At 49.8% G+C, this 18,596-nt stretch overlaps 7 protein-coding genes across 7 annotated transcripts; 3 read left to right on the top strand and 4 right to left on the bottom strand.

Moving 5' to 3' along the window:
• Nucleotides 1–607: 607 nt before the first annotated feature.
• On the top strand, nt 608–1,195 carry PHYSODRAFT_293481 (hypothetical protein; the record flags this gene model as incomplete). Its single annotated transcript, XM_009516725.1, is given in 3 exon segments — nt 608–611; nt 686–829; nt 849–1,195. 3 exon segments carry the CDS (start codon nt 608–610, stop codon nt 1,193–1,195), a joined length of 495 nt encoding a protein of 164 aa, XP_009515020.1.
• A 903-nt stretch (nt 1,196–2,098) lies between these two features.
• Nucleotides 2,099–2,356, bottom strand: PHYSODRAFT_415003 (hypothetical protein; the record flags this gene model as incomplete). The annotated part of the gene is made up of 1 exon (XM_009516724.1): nt 2,099–2,356. A coding segment is annotated over one exon (258 nt), but the record flags the coding sequence as incomplete, so codon positions are not given.
• Nucleotides 2,357–2,873: 517 nt separating this feature from the next.
• Nucleotides 2,874–3,074, bottom strand: PHYSODRAFT_420481 (hypothetical protein; the record flags this gene model as incomplete). Its single annotated transcript, XM_009516723.1, has 1 exon — nt 2,874–3,074. A coding segment is annotated over one exon (201 nt), but the record flags the coding sequence as incomplete, so codon positions are not given.
• A 349-nt stretch (nt 3,075–3,423) lies between these two features.
• Nucleotides 3,424–3,681, bottom strand: PHYSODRAFT_475730 (hypothetical protein; the record flags this gene model as incomplete). Its single annotated transcript, XM_009516722.1, has 1 exon — nt 3,424–3,681. The coding sequence occupies one exon, from the start codon at nt 3,679–3,681 to the stop codon at nt 3,424–3,426; it is 258 nt and encodes an 85-aa protein (XP_009515017.1).
• Nucleotides 3,682–5,403: 1,722 nt separating this feature from the next.
• Nucleotides 5,404–5,607, top strand: PHYSODRAFT_383876 (hypothetical protein; the record flags this gene model as incomplete). Its single annotated transcript, XM_009516721.1, has 1 exon — nt 5,404–5,607. A coding segment is annotated over one exon (204 nt), but the record flags the coding sequence as incomplete, so codon positions are not given.
• A 9,273-nt stretch (nt 5,608–14,880) lies between these two features.
• On the bottom strand, nt 14,881–15,744 carry PHYSODRAFT_476398 (hypothetical protein; the record flags this gene model as incomplete). The annotated part of the gene is made up of 1 exon (XM_009516720.1): nt 14,881–15,744. The coding sequence occupies one exon, from the start codon at nt 15,742–15,744 to the stop codon at nt 14,881–14,883; it is 864 nt and encodes a 287-aa protein (XP_009515015.1).
• A 1,070-nt stretch (nt 15,745–16,814) lies between these two features.
• On the top strand, nt 16,815–17,825 carry PHYSODRAFT_321485 (hypothetical protein; the record flags this gene model as incomplete). Its single annotated transcript, XM_009516719.1, has 2 exons — nt 16,815–16,952; nt 17,001–17,825. The coding sequence occupies 2 exons, from the start codon at nt 16,815–16,817 to the stop codon at nt 17,823–17,825; spliced, it is 963 nt and encodes a 320-aa protein (XP_009515014.1).
• Between the last annotated feature and the right edge of the window lie 771 nt (nt 17,826–18,596).

Below are 18,596 nucleotides of genomic sequence, written 5' to 3'. Positions count from 1 at the left end.
TGGAACGACGAGACACTGAGCAGCAAAATCCACAAAATAGCTTGAAGCGCTGGTTCGTGTGATATCCAACAGCTTGCTATATCTCAGTAAGGCAAACCCATACGTATTGTTCTGGTGTTGTTTGTGTTTGAAACTGGATTGTTGAAGGTAGCCGCCAAAGCACTGTCAGCATAATTTAATTAGCAAATTCTGCTAGTAGAACATCTACACGGTACGCGGGTCCAAATACATAGCACGATTCATAGCGGGATGCTAACCTTAATTGTTATAAACGGGTGGATGTAAACCGGCATGGCGTTTGAGCTCCAACTTCGCTTCCGATCTCTCTTGTGGTGAAGGTGGGGCAACCGTACTCGAACAGCAGGACCACGTACGGCCAACCCATTCGTTCGACCTGTTGCTGCGAGATGGACACTCTGTTCTTCGCGCTAAAATCAATGGAGAGTTAGCCTCTTTTTCGGAGATCACGTGGGGTGCCGAAGCTCCTATCCTTATCCGCCCAAGCGCCAACACTCCGCAAACCAAAAGTACGAGGAACTGTCCTCTTCACAGCCGGAATTCGTGAACCAGCTCACACGGCTGTGGAAGCTGGTCAGTCGCCGTGAAAATGGGTACGTATGAGGCTAAGTGACAAATGGTCGCAGTTGCTGACTCACATGAATGCTTGGTTTTATTTTTGTTGTAGCCAAGCGGGTTTTCAGTTTGACCTCTTTGTCTACATTCAACGCGTCGGAAATGGGGCTGGGATTCGAAGGGCTACGGAAGCTAGAGTTGCAGCGTCGGCCGCAGCCATTCACGAGCAGCTTGCTCGCGAAGAGGCTGCAGAAACGTATGGGCCGGTGGCCCAGCGGTACTGGGCGATTCCCACGCTCAACAACCGGACGGAGCCCCCCCCCTCGTTCCTCCATCTAGTGCTACATTCCGCCAGCTCCAGCATGTAGACGAAGCTCAAGCAGAAATCGCAGCGGCCCAGGACCAGTTGCAAACGCAGCAAGGCGGGAGCGATCAGCGCAACTTCGTTCGCGTCATGGGCCGTTTGAACGGCGGTATCGTGTCATTAGATTTGGATATGGCGGACTTACGCCGCGCTATGGGGCTACCTAGCTACGATTTGTTTCCTGCATTTCGCCCCACCCTTGATGAGAGTAGCCCTGCTGAAAATATAGAAGATGAAGATCATGCAGATGGCATGTAGCAAGTTGGTAAACTTCAACACCCAATAAAGCTCAAAGGCGTGAAGATGCTAGTGCATTGATCACCTAAAGAACTGATCTCGATTTAAGGCCAGACTATCATACCCACAATGACCGTACAGGTTACCACACTCTTTGCTTGAAGCCTCCATACACCTTCTCATCGCAACCGCTAGTGTCCGCTTAGCGTCGAAACGAAAAGCAAGTGGGGTATGCCGCGTTAACCACCTCTTTAGAAGGCCGAAACCAACTTCAATGGGATTTAGCTGGGGCGAATAGGGTGGCAAGAAGAACAGAAGCGCTCCCGTAGCGTGCACCAACTCCTCTAACTCCCTGTGCATATGGATTTTAGCGTTATCCAGGATCAAGATTGAGCTGCAAACATGTTAGTAGACTAGTAAACCAAAACTTGGCGGAATTAATAGTAGACGTACCGAGGCAAAGGCCAAGGGTTCAGCAGTGGTGCGATATGCTTTCGAAAATCGGCGTGAAAACGATTCCTGTCGAACGTCCCGGGGGTGATTTCCCATGCCGGAAACCCGGAAATTTCCATCGCAGCTAGGATAGAAACGCGATCACCTGCATAAAAGCGTCGTTAGCCAACCTAACGAGGATGTTTCAATACGATAACACTTACCTCTGTCAAATGGTTGCCGCACAATGGCAGGGGTGTTTCGTGGCGACCATGCATACCGCCGAAGCACGTCACGTCCATCCTTCGACGTTTCGTCGAGAAAAACTAGTTGCTCGGGGCCTTGGTAGAAAGGAATAAGCTTCTTGTAGTAGGCCTCGATCTCAGCTGGAACACTTTCGCGAGCCCTCTTGGTTAAACCCTTGCGGGTTAAACCGAGGTCAAACCGCAAGGGCCTGCAAATTGTGGGGACAAAAGCATTCTGTAGAGTAGGGAACGTACGCCGGAGAGCTTCTTGAAGTTCTTCGACGTAGAATGATGGGTGCTCGACCACGTAGCCCATGATAAACGCGATGCACTCGGGCGACCAGCGTTGTTTCCTTGTAATACTAGCATTGGGGATGACATTACCACGCCGTCGAAACAACAAACCCCACCGGTAAATTGAGCGGGTCGACACGCCCATAACCGATGCAACGGCAGACGCGTCAATATCGTAGACGCAGGTTAAGACAATGGCGCGCCAGCGCATATCGATAGATACAGTCATGGTGTGATAACGGTACGTGGCTTGGAGGTGGAGATGTGAACCTGGGTTTGTCGCTTTTGCTCCAGCCATTCCACGATACCCAGCGTAACCCAAGTCTAATTCAAAACCATAATGTGGAATAATGATAAGTCAATGATAAATCTAACTCCATGGGTGCTATAAAACAACGACTTAGGTTAAACGGTTTGCGTATTCAATGAATTGTCCGTTGATTTGACCAACATTTGTGAAGGGCACAATACTTCCTTTTTACATATTTCTCTATGTAGAAGCTCTTAGTTTCTGTCACAAACGTCTTTCAGTGTGTGTGTGGGGGGTATCTTACCGAGCTGAACACAAGGAATTCTGGGTCCATGATCTGGTAAATAAAGTAGCGAGCCTAAAAATAGAAAGATATAACTGGACAAAATACCGATTGGCTCATGGTCTGGTAAAAGTCCACAAATTGGTAAACCGCGTTACTTTTTAATGTATTTCACTTACCCTGTTGAGGCCCACGCGCAACTTTGTTGTAGAGTTGGGAGCGGTACGTAGCTGCTTTTGTTGCGTTAAAGTATGTCGATGTCCATTGACACAATTTGCCCTCAATAAATCGCGGTTCAGCCGCCGCTACGTGCTTCAAGGTTACGTCCATGCAATGAAGCAAGTATAGCCCACAATCCACACCGAATGATTGATGCGGCTTCGTGTTGAAGACAAAGATCTTCCATTCAAGTGCACCTTGTGAACCGAATTCCTTATCGACCGTCGACGAGGTGGAGCCAGTAAAGTGCCTCAAATGAGCGGTACTTACAGCGCGATAATACTCTTGGTCTCGATACACAGTCTCCGATTGGAGGTCTGAGTGCATGGCACTACTAACAACATTACCGAGCCCTTGGTCGGCTCTGCTAACCCGCCTAACCCGCGTCGCACTTTCCGCGATGGCGGCGTGCACTTTTTCTTCGGTGTGCATCATCTGTGGTGTAGCAGCCCGTCTATGAGCAGCAACAACGCTAGATATGTCGACAAAGCGGGCGCGATTAAAGAGGTTGTGAGCCGGTCTGCGGCTATAGTGGAATACATGGGAGCTCAGATCTCATCAGGGCTGCATTAATTGGTCGAGCAAGTGCGGTAACCTCGGCGGCGAGTAAAGCACGCACAAGCTCCCCTCGATGCGTATCCAGAATTTTATCCACAGTATTGACCTGGCCCTTGGAGCGATTGTCTACCTGAACTGCCGCCGACGGTTCCTGCACAATCTCAGGTGTTGATACGTCCGTCCGCAAGCACCATTCTAGGGCACCTCCGACGGTCTTTGCGGACATCCACGATGCCCTTTGGGGAAGTGGTTCAGTCGGAAGCTATCGTCAGGTTTGTTGCGACTGTGCGGTTCTCGACGCGGTGTTGCTTCCGCCAGACGATTCTTGTGCAAATCTCTTCCTGCGCAAGTTCGAAGCCACTTCTCATCTAGCGATTGCACTAAAACCCAAGAAGACCCTGCTTTGCTATCCAGGAGTTTAAATGCGAAACCTGTGTATGTGTGTATGTGTGTGTGAGAGAGAGAGAGAGAGTATGCAGATTAGATTTGTTGCTTTTTGGAGCGGAGGGTTGCTGATTATTCGGCCCCGTCTCTGTTGTTATTTTTGTCGCCATTTTTGAGATTCGACCAGTGTTCTTTTAGCTGCCACTTGCTGGTAACCGTCGCAACCTGTTAAACCACCTTTTGTCAATAAATCGAACGTTTAAACCGGACACAACAGTTATTCGTGTAATGAACAGTAAATATATATTGATACAGTAACTGGGTGTAAACGCTTCAATAATCTTGTGTTTTGTTGCAATTACATGACAAGAGGCCCATGCGCACGAAGCAGCTGTATTGTTGTCCACTTTCCACTTACGCAAAACTATAGTTATCCGCTGCGTTCTCGCATGGGAAGGCCCCATGGGGTCCATCTTCTGAAATGCATGGTGCTGTGCCTACCTGCGCAAAATTGCGCAGATCTGCTTTACGAGTACTCCGCGCAGGTTTGCTTGCTGTGGCAACGTGTCCTCACAACTGCTCACAACACTACCAGACACCCTCGTCAATACAAATCCTTCATTATCCTGATCTGTGTTAAGCTTTTCTTCTGTACACATATTTTTGCACAGATTGGATGGGCGCCTTTAACTTTACGGCGCCTTTAAAATGTGGACCACATGAGGAGGGATGACCTCCGGGCCGGATGGCTTTGAAAATGGGCACCATAAAGGAGTCCCTGAGGAGACGGAGGCCCTGCTAAGTGGGCACTTATACTCTGCCGATGCAAGCTAGTGCGTTGGATAGCTCTTACATATCCCCACGAAGTAGGCAGTACTAAAAGTTTGCCCAGATGCTGGCTTACGTGCTACGTAGTGTCAAAGTTAGTGGACTTTGGAAACCTGAGGCAATAGTCTAGATATTCCCCTCCTACCCGAAAACCAGCTGCTTTACTAATAGTCTTGGGCGCCTTTAATGGTGCTGTTGTGACGTTGACATAAAGGTGCTGTACCGGTAACGGTGCAGGGCCGCGCGGTATTTGCGGAGGCGAGCCCAGCGACGAGCATTCCAGCGAACGGATCCGTTGTCGCACACTCTGAGTTAGTTTTCTTTATGCGGGGGTCTGGGGGTATGAGGGGGCACCCGAAGCGGTGGAGGCGGTCTGAATTAGGAGCGGAAGAGCTGAAGCCGGCAGAGCTGCCAATACTTGGGGTGTGTGACCTGAAGACGGAGCCAGGCACACACAGCACGACCAACTTACAGCTCTGACTACCTCGCAACGAATACAGTCGCCATGGCTCCAAGACGGCCGAGTCGCGAAGGCGGAGCGTCTCCTCGCTTACCGTCGCGGTGGGCAACAGTGCTCGCGTCCCTCCAAGCCGAAGCTGGGCACTGGATGGACGACAATAGGCGCTAGAGGAGTGGAAGTGCGGTCGAACCTACTTGGGGGGCTACCATCTCGGTGAGAACGAAGCGCTCGCGCTCGACCTGGGCCGTCATCGGCACGATCCAGGCCTCCGTTTAGCCTGATCAGCAGGTTCTGATCGGCAACCAACGTAATGCGTGGGCGTGTGGTGTGGTCGACCCGAGATCGCTCTGCTTTCATGCTGGAGAACGCACGCAGTATGGTGAGCTGCTGAAGCAGGGCTGGAAACCGCGCCGTTCCATTATGCTAGGCTCATGGGATGACGAGGAGTTCGGTCTGCTCGGCAGCACTAAGTTCGCCGAAGAGCGCTACAAAGAGCTGAAGCAGAAAGCGGTTGCATACATCAACGTCGACAACACCGTGGATCTGGCCACGGGCACCCATCAATTGTCAAGTGCATCGAGGATACTGCTAAAGCCGTGCCTCCTAACGAGTTCTTCGGTAAGGGCGGCCAGCGCAATAAGCCTGGCGGCAGTCTGTACGCGCAGTGGGCGGCCCAAGGCTGCGCGTCACCGCTCACAGTACAACGGCACCCTAGCACTTGATCTAGCTCCTGGGCTTTGGTTCGGACTTCATACTAACCACATTTGCATGGAGACAGCCATTAGTAAAGCAGCTGGTTTTCGGGTAGGAGGGGAATATCTAGACTATTGCCTCAGGTTTCCAAAGTCCGCTAACTTTGACACTACGTAGCACGTAAGCCAGCATCTGGGCAAACTTTTAGTACTGCCTACTTCGTGGGGATATGTAAGAGCTATCCAACGCACTAGCTTGCATCGGCAGAGTATAAGTGCCCACTTAGCAGGGCCTCCGTCTCCTCAGGGACTCCTTTATGGTGCCCATTTTCAAAGCCATCCGGCCCGGAGGTCATCCCTCCTCATGTGGTCCACATTTTAAAGGCGCCGTAAAGTTAAAGGCGCCCATCCAATCTGTGCAAAAATATGTGTACAGAAGCAAAGCTTAACACAGATCAGGATAATGAAGGATTTGTATTGACGAGGGTGTCTGGTAGTGTTGTGAGCAGTTGTGAGGACACGTTGCCACAGCAAGCAAACCTGCGCGGAGTACTCGTAAAGCAGATCTGCGCAATTTTGCGCAGGTAGGCACAGCACCATGCATTTCAGAAGATGGACCCCATGGGGCCTTCCCATGCGAGAACGCAGCGGATAACTATAGTTTTGCGTAAGTGGAAAGTGGACAACAATACAGCTGCTTCGTGCGCATGGGCCTCTTGTCAAAGACGCCGCACCACCTAGCCAAGCCCGCATTTAACGCGCTCCAATCGCTTGTGGCCAGCGACCACCGCCGACACTCGGCCAGCCCGCCGTGAACGCCGACCGCGAAACAGGGCTTCCCGCACGAGCGAGAGTTTGCTTCCCTCCTAACTAAGCAAATATATCTCCGGGTTATTCTCAGGTTAGAAAAAACAAATAGTTCCGGTCCGGTCAGACATTCACTCCGTTCCGCATTCCGCACTCGCGATTGCAGACAGCAGCAGTGGAAAAGGTGGTAGGCCCCCTTCAACCAGATCGCTGTGGATATGGAAACAATTGACAATTGAACACGGTGGGTCTGTTTAGCAGAGGAACACATGCTAATCAAACACTCCACGTGCTGCAGCACCTCGTGAAGAAAGTTCGCCAGGGATCGGCCAAAACCCGCTGTGTGGAATCATTTCGATGGAGACAAGGAGAGAGCCATATGCCTTAAATGTCAAGGCGAGATTGTGAGCGCGAAAGTCGAGAAACTAGAGCGCCGCATCTTCAAGAATTGCCACATCCTCCAGAATTGCGCTGGACGGCTGCAGCCCCATCCGCGTACATCCAACGGCGTTCAATTCAACAGACTAAGAGCCAGTACCAGCGCGGTATCATACGGCTGGGGGGGGGGAGACGAAGTCGTCTAGCTAACGCAAAATGATCTGAACAGGCTAGTGTCAAGGTCGGTTTTCGGCGATGGGTGTGCGCTTCGGCTCGAAGTCCTTGCAAGAGAGTTTGCAGAATTCATGGCGCCCTTGATGTTGCAGCCGTGTATGGACGTCTCAGGGAACGGCTGCAAAATCGTGAACCACCAGAAGGCTGTAACGTTCGTGCTGACCGGTCCGAGATTCGAAGCGAAACTTTATACAACTAGGTGACCGGCTCATACTCGCAAACGGCGGATTACATTATTGGTGGTATAATGGGCGAGCTAAATCGCATTTGGGTTAGGTGGACTTCGTACCAGCAATGAATCCGACAGTGCTCAAACGATGTTGGCAGCTGGGGATATTATGGAGAGAACTGGAGAGAACAAGGGGTATTTGTTGTTTCCAATTGTGGCGCCCACACCTTGAATCTGCTCATCCTAGACATTTTGAAGTTGATTTCGATGGGGGAGATCCTGAAGAAGGCCCATAGCCTTGATTGCTTCGTCTTACAGTGTGCGTAGCCGTTAGCCCGATTCGTGGAGGAGCCAGAGAAGATTGATCACCTTGACGTGGCTGCAACCAAGAAGAAACGAAGCGCACCTAAACAGACACCAGCCACTGACAAGCGTAAGCGGAGTAAGCAGACAACAGACACTACGAGCCATGAAAAGGACAAGAGGACCATAACGTTCGACGAAGTCAACGCTGTTGGTCAGGACCCGCCATTCTGGGCGCACGGGAAGGAAATTATGAAGCGCTTGTCACCAATCGTCAAGAAAATCGGGGTTTTAGAAACCGACATCTGCTCCATTGAATGATGTACCAAACGTTCGTGGACCTGCTGAAAGACCAACGGTACAGCAATCCCCAAGTCATGGTTAACACGGCAATCATAATCTGCAGCTTAAATGAGAAGCGGTGGGAGTTCCTCCAGACGGTTGCGATTGGCATCGCGTTTCGGTTGGTTCCAACTGATATTCAGATGATTTCGTGGGTGATGACAACAACAAGACACTGAATTCCGCACCCGTCGTAGCGGAACGAATGGGATATAACGAAGGAATCAAGGCAAAACATATAGGGAGGCCAATGCTTTTGTGAATGTCAAGCAGGACTGGACTCAGATATTGATTACTCCTACGTAAAAGCTGGAGTTTCCACAAGTATATCCACTTGCATTTCCGAAACCTTCTAAAGCCGGAATGATTCGGAAGCTCATCTTCATCTACTCGAACCGGAATGCGGACGACGACGTTCCTGATGTCGTCTTCGGTCTCGAAAAATTCATGGGCGGGGGAGGTTGCAGCGAGCCCATTGATGACGAAGACATGACGCTGTAGAACAGTGATGGGGACACAAGCTCTACCGACGGAGAAAGCAGTGACGGGGGGGTGGAAGTTGGGGAATGAGCTCAAGCGGTTAGCTTTCATACCACGTGTGTACGTACACCCTCTCTTCTACCTCCCATACACACGCGAGATCAACTAAAGTCCGCCTTGAAATGCGCAAAGCCCACTTTGAAGTTGGGAACGTTGTTTCTTCAACACTACAGAAATGTAACGCAATAATTTAAAAGTAACACGAATTGAAGTGGCGTGATGCCGCTATGGCCCGGCAAAGGTGTAGATGGAAAAAGCTTAAGAAGTATAACTCTCGGAAATCCGGACGCGTTCATCGACCAGGAAAGGGCACCATGATGGCATAGGCCGGATTCAGAGGAGTTTGCTGATGCCCCGCACAAGTTACGGCGGTGCGTATTAGCATATAACACCAACAGGGAATGCCGTTTTGGCCCAAAATCAGTCCTAATTTTAAGCTCACTGGCGGTACAATTTACGTAGCCTTACCCATCAAGCCTACGCTTTGCTCGGACCCCATCGATCTTTTTGACAACCCTTCGTTTCTGTGAAGTTGCATTAAAGATCTCCAATTTAAATCGTGAAAACAGCTAACTAGGATTTTGTACCAGTATTTTCAAGAGGTTAATAATTTGTACTGAAACAACATGTTTGGCAGTACCTTCCAAAACAAGAACCTTTCTGGTGCCCACAACATGAACTCGGTTAGATATTGTATTGTAAAATGCATTGCTCAATATTAAGCTCCCGGAGATCTTATAGCGTGACTACTGGCGAAGTTACTGGGTTTCGACTACATGACTCGTGGATCCCGTGTATCATCCAGGAATCATCCTGAAAAAAACAACCTACATGGGTTACAGATGCTTCTCCTGTTTTTGTGCGACCGAGCCGAGCGATGTCCAAGCAGAAAAAAACGACTTTTTTGCAGTAGGTATCACATCAGTACAACTGCTTCACCAATGACAATATCAGCCTGCACGTTACTTGAGCAAAAGTGATGAGCGTCAACGTCTATCGGTATGGCGAGAAGCGGCAAGTGACGCCATCATTCCAGTATAAATCCATTACGAAATGGCAGGTCTTGCCCGGATGTCATTCAGGTAATGTCCGTGTATTGAGCGTTTGGACTCAAATTGCTCTACATTTTGTTCATCTTCTTGCGATTAGTGGTGATTCATTTTATGATGACTTGCCGCATTGCCCAGCGAGACTTGGTGATACCTGTCGGCATTACGTCACTTGAAGCAAGGCAGATCCAGAAAACGCGCTACACGAATACACCACAGCTATTACTGTCTGGTTGATGACACCCAACCACCTCTCGTCATGTCTTCTTGTAGCGCTTGCCGCTCTTGCTCTTAGGCATGTGCCGATCTATGTTGACCTTAATATGCAAGACCTGCACGGGTTGCTCGTTCTCGTACTGATACATCACAACCATTGTGATAAGGTGATAGTTATCTCATTAAAACAAGGACACAACTAGGTCAAAACCGGGTAATACCTAGCCAAAATGGCAAACGCAATATAGCGGCTTACAGGTTGGTTTGTGTGTAACCTATTTAGATCACTTCTGAACGTATATCCAGCATTGCTTGTATGTGACCATTAATAAACGATATCACACCAGGCGTGCTATGCGCTTTTTGTATGGGTAAGACTTTGATTTATTTATTTTGCCTATGTCTGCGGGTACTATGGTAGATAACATCGGCCGTCTCTTCAAAGTCTACCAGCGCTACATCCCAAAAGTAGTGTCACAGAAAGCTGTCGCAGCCGAGAAAGTGGCTGCAATGGGCAGCAAGTTTGAGGTCAATACACAGCTCACTTTTCTTCACTCTGATCGTCATAGTATAACCGCAGAACTTGGTGTAAAGTTGTTGTTGTTTCCATATCAACGCGGTGAAAAACGTTTAAGATCTTGCGAGGGATGTTCCGCGTGGGGAATACCACCTGCAGATTGGGCTAGATCTTCCTTTTCTTCATCACGCGATTTGCGATGGCCGTTTTTGCTGTCTGCGGGTCGTTTTACCGACTCGCATCGGCGCAGAGAGCAAACGGCTCAAGCTCTTTGCGCCGCTTTCTGGTGATATCTTCTACCCCGGATCGGAATGCAGCGATGCATTCTTGACATTATCCTTATATGCGTTAAGGTAGTTGGGGATGGTAGCGATCAGCTTGTCGATGTCGCGAACGTCCGAGAGCGTTACACCGTTTTGGTGTTGCTGCAGCTTATCGCAATCTCGAAATCTTTGAGCTGCACCAGCTGTTATTCTAACTTCTTTTTCTAGTAGTGGGCGGCCGGCAGCTCAGACACATCGTGGTCGGCCTTCAGAAACGCTTACAGCTCAAAGAACCGAGGACATCATCTTGAAGGCCGAGGACCAGCGTGATTCCTGGCATAGGGCAGGGCGAAGGTTCGTGTACTTATTGAAAAATAAAATACCAAAAGTATCTTAGTGGATTATAAAATATCGAAAAACAGTGAAACATGCGTAATTTACTTATCTACTCTTGACGCTTATCCAGTCTATACCACGCTTTCCCATGAAGGTAGCCACAGCCAGGTTTGGCGATGAATCCGACAAGGGGAACACCACACAATGCTGGGACCTTGCCGTGATTTGGGCACTTGTCATCGACCACGTAGATGATATCATTAGACATGGCGTGGATAAGGCCGATAGCGGTCGATAAACACGATGTGACTCTCCACCATACTGTCTTCGACCCTTCCATCGATAGTAGGGGTCATCACGAGAAGCACAGACTCGGCTCGGGAATCGTGATCGAAGACGACGAAGATACCGCCAGACTGCTCCGACGGGAAGTGCAACTGTCCAAAACGATGTCAAACTTGGCGAGCAGGGCTTTAGTGACGACTTTTCTACCTCCCCGCAGACGAGGCACACGTACTTGAATAAATTTCTGTGCAAATAGAGGGTATCGCCATGTACTTCTCATTGTCGGGAAACGATCATAGAAGGTTGCACTCGACCGCCAGGCCTAGCCGGTTGTACACGGGCTGATTGTTTGAGTTGACAAAGGACGTCAGCACTTCTGAGCAAGCGCTCGCGGCCATGGTGGAATGTAGAAGGGGTTATCGTTGCGGACGTGGTTGCGTAGATTGCTGTAACCGTCCGCCGTGTCAGCTGACGCGCGGTGCCGCATTGGCAGCGGCAATAGTCGGTGGGCTAACCATGACGAACTTAAACAAGTAGGTGTAATTTCTCTTTCTCGAGAACTTGAGATATCGTAGATTTGATTACGGGGGAGGCTCTTAGGGTTTCTTGTTAGCTTCAGAAGTGTACTGTCTGCAAACGAACACTGGGGCAGCACCCGAGAACGGTGTAGCTGCTTACTAGAGCTACTGGGCACTGCGTCCACCACCAGTGAATCCGAGCCATTCGTAATTACGCTGGTTGCAATGTATTCCAAGGGGGTATTAGCTTATTTACAACAAGCCTGGTAATATAATGACCATATTTGTTGTTATTGTGATCAGCGCCCCGAATGTCTAGTCGGTCGAGGTTCTGGCTAACTTGGACTTCAAAGTCTTATTTATTTCGACTAATCTCCTAATTTGATCCCCCATCTCTATTTAGACTAGAAACAATCTGGCCGTCAAAACAAATTCAAAAAATATCAGTTGGGGGTAAACAATACCTCAAAATAAAGGTGAGATTTGGTGTTTTCGCGTCAGCTCATTGGCTGCTTGAAAACAGCATGATTCAAGGAAACAGAACAAGTTTTCTAAACCCAATCCAATGCGATCTGAAAAAGTTGAGGTTTAATAGAAATATTGTTTCTTAAGTGGGATAGAGTAGTATCATGGCAATTAGCAAGTAGAGACCATGCGCTTAATTCGATTCGCAACAGATTTGTTTTTAAATAAGGCGGAATGTCACCGTGCAAGTCGGCATTCCGAGCTATTTGAGCTAAATAATTATAGCTTTGTAGGTATCGATGTTAGACACCAGCTTTGCAGAATGGAATATGTAAGTTGTCAAGGCTTTAGAAATAATGTACTATTTATTCAACTCGGTCGGAGCCATACTGGCATGGATGAATCCAAGGTCCGGTCTATATTGGCCGAAATATAGAAATGACTAAAAACGATATTGTCAGGAAACAATGTCGCGAAGTTACAACAGAGTTGCCAAAACATGTGCATTATCTATTGTATTGCTGTAACTTTAATATTATGCTCGAATGTGGCTGCTCCAACCGAGAATCCATTGCATGAGCGATGCTTTTTTCAAGCCGATTGCTTTATTGATGTATATACATCACCACCCAATCAATTGCCTAAGCCTCACCCGCCCAGTGAATACTCTCACCGCCAGGGCTTGCCTAGCATGATCAACTCAGTGTGATTGTCCGCTAGGACGACCGATAGCTACCGTACATGGTCGACATTATTCGTAGGACCTTGGGCTGTACCATATGAGGTCAGGTTGGGCAGCAGATCCTGAACAGCAATCAAACCCGCAAAATATTCGTCCATTTCCAGGTGCCTACCTTCGCAGGAGCGTTTACTTAAATATTCCTTATCGCGATCGGTTTGTCGTTGATGGATAAACGCCCATTTGCGCGTGACCGTTTAGCCATCTAGGAACCCAAGCGGCAAATTTACCGATGTTTACGGCTGACCAATCTCGATACGCATATTTGCTTCTCCACTCGTTGTCCTCGGTGATCTATGCCCAATTTCTAGCTGTTGAAGTTCTTCGAGTATATCGAGTAGTCTATATTTCTATGCTGAGCGACCGTTGCTCTAAACAGCTTTTACACTGAAAACATTCATAATCGGCTGGGGAAATGTTTACAATGCTAGTATGCATTCCCAAACCCCTTAAATGCACTCTTCCGTCTTTTCTTTCAGGATTAGTAATGCATCAAGTGCAATCTAGATAGATACGAGAGCAAGTGGAAGCGTAGAACCATCTTTAAACCGCTGAAAGAACCCCCAATCCCACCTAATGGTTTGTAGATAACACTTATAACAGATTTAAGAGCTTTAGACCTCTGGAAGGGCTATCCAGGGATGCATGCATAAGTCGCTGGCGGCTTGGCGAACAAAGATGACTGGTCCTCCCACTTGTCAGCGTTGATCGCATCCTTGAAAAAGTACGGCCCATATTGTCTCTGCTGGACTTAACATTAAAACAATTGGTCATCGAGTAGGCGTTGCACGATTTCCCAGCCTATGCATCAATGCATCTCGTACATTAGTCGAGTATAGACTACCTCGCCTATAACCAGATAGAGAAACGTTTTGGTAGGTATAGTATGTGTTGCTCTGGAACGCTGCTCACACGTATCAAAAACAGATGTGTATTTGTCGTTTGTTTTTAGTTTAGGAGGTAATTGTTCGAGTCAGGACAGAACCACCTCAATGGGCACCTGCTGCTTAAGGCCGAGCAAATGACAAACGTTTTGGAGATGACGAAGATGATTGCGCGAGGGTTTGTGACACTTGTCACTAAAGCGAGAGACGTTTATCATCTACAATCGACTACGCATGACCACGGTCCTAGTCGTTTCTCGCTTCATCTCAAGTGCTAGTTGCTACTAAACACGCCGCAGCAGTACCCACCGATGAAGAAGCGAAGGCCGAGACAGGCACGACAGATCCGTCTGGTCCACGGTTTTACATCATTTGAGGTGAAACGTTCCGAGCGGTCACAAATATCATCGAGTACAAGAAGGAAACTTGCTTGGAGGCCCAAGCCGATACTAAAAGCCGACACTGGATCAGTCGAATCTGCCATCATCGGATCCATCGTGATGAACGCCTCTGCACGCTTCACAAATCCAGTGCTGATGATAGTGTACATACCGTATATGGCAGGAAAAAGCATTCGCTGCTTGCTCGAAAACGCTGTCATCTAAATGTCTTGAAAATGCCGTGTTTTGTCATTCTCGACGCCGAAAACGTCGAGTTTTGTCCTGACCTTTCTATGATCTGCAGATCCAATTTTTAATCATTTGAGACCGCGGCAAACACCCGGTTACAAATCAACCTAGGTACGAATCGCGATTTAAGGGCATCTTTGCGTAGATCAGCGTCTCCTCTTTCTTATGAGCCCTCCCTGGCTTTCTAGAATTTAAATCCCATGAAGTTATGATCGTTTGAAAAGGTTATCTCTTTTTCGAAGCCGAAAACTAAAAAAAGTATTGGTGGTCTATACATAAAATTGCACGGGGGAGCCAATGGTGGCGTCGGATTGTTCAGATTCGACGTGGAACTAACCTAAAAGTTACCTTGTGTGTCTAATTTCAGAATAGTGACATTGAGTGACACTAAGTATCATTTTGATTAACAATTGGAGACAGGTAACAAAATGCTTTGCCTAAGTCTGAGCAGAAAGCTAAGCGTCCGGATGTCTTCTGCTTCTTAGCAGGTGTAGTGTCGCGTCCGCGACGGTCACGGTTTTCCTTTGCAGCCGCAGCCATAGCTTCCCGGTGCTCACGGCGCGCTTGCTTCGCCGTTTTTGCGTCTTCGCCTTGCTTCTTCGACGGGGCTGCATACATCACGTCCGACCTGAATTCCTCCGGCACGTATTTGCGAACGGTCTGGTTCATGGTGTACACCTTTTCCGGGTTGATAGGTGGTAGTGGCAGCGCCTCCAGAAACTGCGTGAATATCCGCTCGACCTTGGTGCCTTCCGTCAACACACCGTCAATCTTTCTACGGAGATCTTGTTCCTCAGTATCGCTATCAGGGCCCTTTTTGCATTGCACCACTCCCGGCTTGGACGCATCCATCGAGAAAATCTGAAACTGCTGAACACCGACTAGAGTCTTGTAGAGCTCAGAGACTAGTGGTTTGTAGCTGTAGAAGAAATCATCGCCTCGCGAGATGTGAACCGTCGCATTGGACGTGGCAGAGTCCTTCACCGCGTCGACAATGCGACCCATTGTCCAGAGATCCTGTCGCGACACGTACTTGCGGATGTGTCCAAACCCTCTGTCGCAGGAGTTCTTTGTATATCCTTTTACAAAGAACTTGAAGTCGATTCTCTCAAAGACACCCATGTGGACCTGGGTCACCAGGAATTTGATCAGGAGATTCTTCTTGTTCTGGCCCGAACAATTGTCGGCGTACACGACAAGCCGCTTCTTCCCTGCTGGCACCAGGACCGTTCGGATGAAGTGATGAAACATGGAGTTCACTTGGTCCGTGTAGTGGGCCTACTTTGGCTCACTACTTTAGCTTACACGTGTGCGCACGTGTTCGAGGAAGCGTAGCTTGGTTTAAACTAGAGTTAATTATACTCGGACCTCCGAGTATAGATTAATTTAAATAAACGATCCAAATAATGTTTTCGGGGTTAAAATGAGAACTGCTATTTTTGTTTTATGTTTCTGACTTCTTCTAAATGTAATATTCTAAGATAGGAATCTGCCAACGGCTGGTTAGCAGAATTCCAATGCTATGCATGTCGCTCATTGGCTAAAAGATGCTGCTTTCAGCCAATAGGAATCCGTCGTGGTGGTCGTAAATGTATGTAGCCTTTGGTGTGTCTACACCAAGGTCGAGAAAGTCTTTCAAACCTCTAACAGACGTCGTGTATGTTAGCGTTACAAGTGACTGTAGCCACTTGTGCGTGTAACCCTGTTACACCATCCCCCCCTCAAGGCTAGACGCGCCGAGTCACGGCACGCCAATCAGGAAATTGACCATTCGTCAATTCTTCACGTTGGGAGAAAGAAAACTCGAGCTCATTCCGCAATGAGCTCGCCTCAGAAGAAGACCAACGCTGCAACAGAGGGGAAGTCCTCCGCCGGGATAGAGACTCTCTCTATCCCCGAGTACCGCGAGCGTCTCAAAGCAAAGCGTGACGCTCTTGCTGCCAAGGCTGCGGCGGGGACAACTCAACCAGAGATTGTCCTCGAAGGTTCTTCTGTAGTCAACGATACCGTTGACTTCGAGGACGACGACGTGGAGATGGAAGAGGGCGAGGCCTCTTCTAGCAAGCGCAAGGAGTCTATCGACAGCGATAGTCTCGACCCGCATGCCGGGTCGAGACGCCATCGTGAAGGATACGACTCGGACGCTTCGAGCTCGACACTCCGCTCTCTGCTGCTGGGGCTTTAAGCTCCCCGCGTGAGGTGGCGCCTTCAAGCTATCCGCGCGCTGCCTGAGCAGCGCGCGATCCGTGGATGCCGTCTGCGTCAGAGATCGCAGACCGTGTGGGCAACACTGTGCCTCCAAACGAAATTCCGCTGTACGTATGCAGCGGATCCACGACGATGCTGTTGCGGAGGAGCAGCACTTTGATCCGTTAACGAATCAAAAGCGCGATTATTACATCAGGTTCTTCCACGAGCTCCGGTACTTTTCCAGCAAGAAGACTTCTTCTCGCAGCAAAGTGCCTGAGTGACAGGCAATTTGTCAAAGTTGAAATGCTTTTGTTGAGAACTTCAACAAGAAACCGGCTGCTTATCGCGAGCGGGTTAAGCATGCCCCTGAGCGCTTCGAGACATTCTCGACGCGCGGGCGGCTGGAGCAGCTCCACAGATCCTCTGTGGACGCTGGTATTCCGTGCGCTGTGCCCGAAGGCCATCACTGCACGTTGTGTCTTCCGGGTGCGGTGCGCTTGAGCGACCGCGACCTAAACGGGTACACGACTATTCGTGTACCTGCGAGTCTCAAGGATCTCCGTGCCAAGTTCTTGGCACGCGAGGAACGCGACGATCGTGGGACTTCGGGCACGGTAGGTGACCACAGCGCTCGCACTACCTTCGCGTCGGCAGTGCGTGGTGAGCTTCGTATGCCCTTACCATTTCTGGAACGTCCTGCAGCAGGACGCCCCGCGGCTCCCATGTATCTTGGTGGGGCGGAAACCCTCTCCAACGAATACGATAACGAACCGGCTGCCGGTTCGTTTTCGGGATACTATGGTTCACAATACGCTCAACAATCCAGCGTGCTGAGCCGCGGGCATTGCGGATCGGAGGCGGCGGTAGTGGGAACACGCCGCGGGTATGGTCAACCTGGGGTTGACCTTGGTCCGACGCTCGAGGAGCTGATCGCTGCTGTGGAACAGCATCAGAGCCGGGAGTTCGCCGCTCTGAAGCAGGTGGTGGCGATCCTGAGGGCTCAAGCCGCTCAGGGTTCGCAGACCGCGTCGGACATCTCTGTCGACGTGGGAGGTCGCGTCGCACGCTTGGCCCAGCGCGTTCACGCGCTGGAGCAGAGGTTCGCTCCCACTGGGGCTTCCGCTTCGAGCCAGCCGAGCTAGGTGGCTCGTGCTGCCGGTATGGCTTCAGCCGCCCGACGTAAAAGGTCGGATGGAGTCGCATGCTAGATGGAATATCTAGCGTGTAGGCGTTGCCATGCCGTACCAACACCGTGAACGGGCCGATGAAGCGCGGAGCGAGCTTGCTCGCCCCGAAGTCGGGAACTGCATGTTTACGCACGTTTTGAGTTGCTAACAGAACCAATGAACCTTTCTTGAATTCATTTGTGTTGCCCCTACCAACATTGTCTGCGTTCAGCTTCTGTCGACCGACAGAAGCTGCGATAGCGTCATGGACAATCCGAATGACGGCTTGTCTGCGCTGCACGAAGTTGATTGCGTCCTAGCTGAACTTGTTCAGCTCGTTTCTAGCAGTAGGCCCGGCCTCTGCGTTCGTCTTCGCGGTGTCTGTGCCCTGCACAGACCCGTTCTTCTTCTTGTTCTTCTTGCGCGTAGTCGCGGCTGACACTGTGCAAGTATCAGCGGCATTCTGCGGCTGCTGCGTTGCAGTCGTAGATCCTCCCCCGCTTAAGGAAGGGGCCACCATCCCGAGTAGACTCGGGAGGCGTGGGTGCCTGATGGCATTAACGTAGAACGGTGTATGCCCGGTCGAGGCATGCACCGAGTTGTTGATGGCGAACTCCGCCATCGGCAGACACTCGCGCCAGTGTTGGAACGAGTGAGCGTAGCTCTTAAGCACGTCTACGAGCACGCGGTTCACGCGCTCGGTCTGCCCGTCCGTCTGCGGATGGTCCGCAGTCGACATCGAAAGTT

The sequence above is a fragment of the Phytophthora sojae genome (assembly GCF_000149755.1).
Source record: "Phytophthora sojae unplaced genomic scaffold PHYSOscaffold_1, whole genome shotgun sequence".
Classification (NCBI taxonomy): Eukaryota; Oomycota; class Peronosporomycetes; order Peronosporales; family Peronosporaceae; genus Phytophthora; species Phytophthora sojae.
The sequence above is the reverse complement of the archived record's forward strand: the minus strand, read 5'-3'. Positions and strand labels throughout refer to the sequence as shown.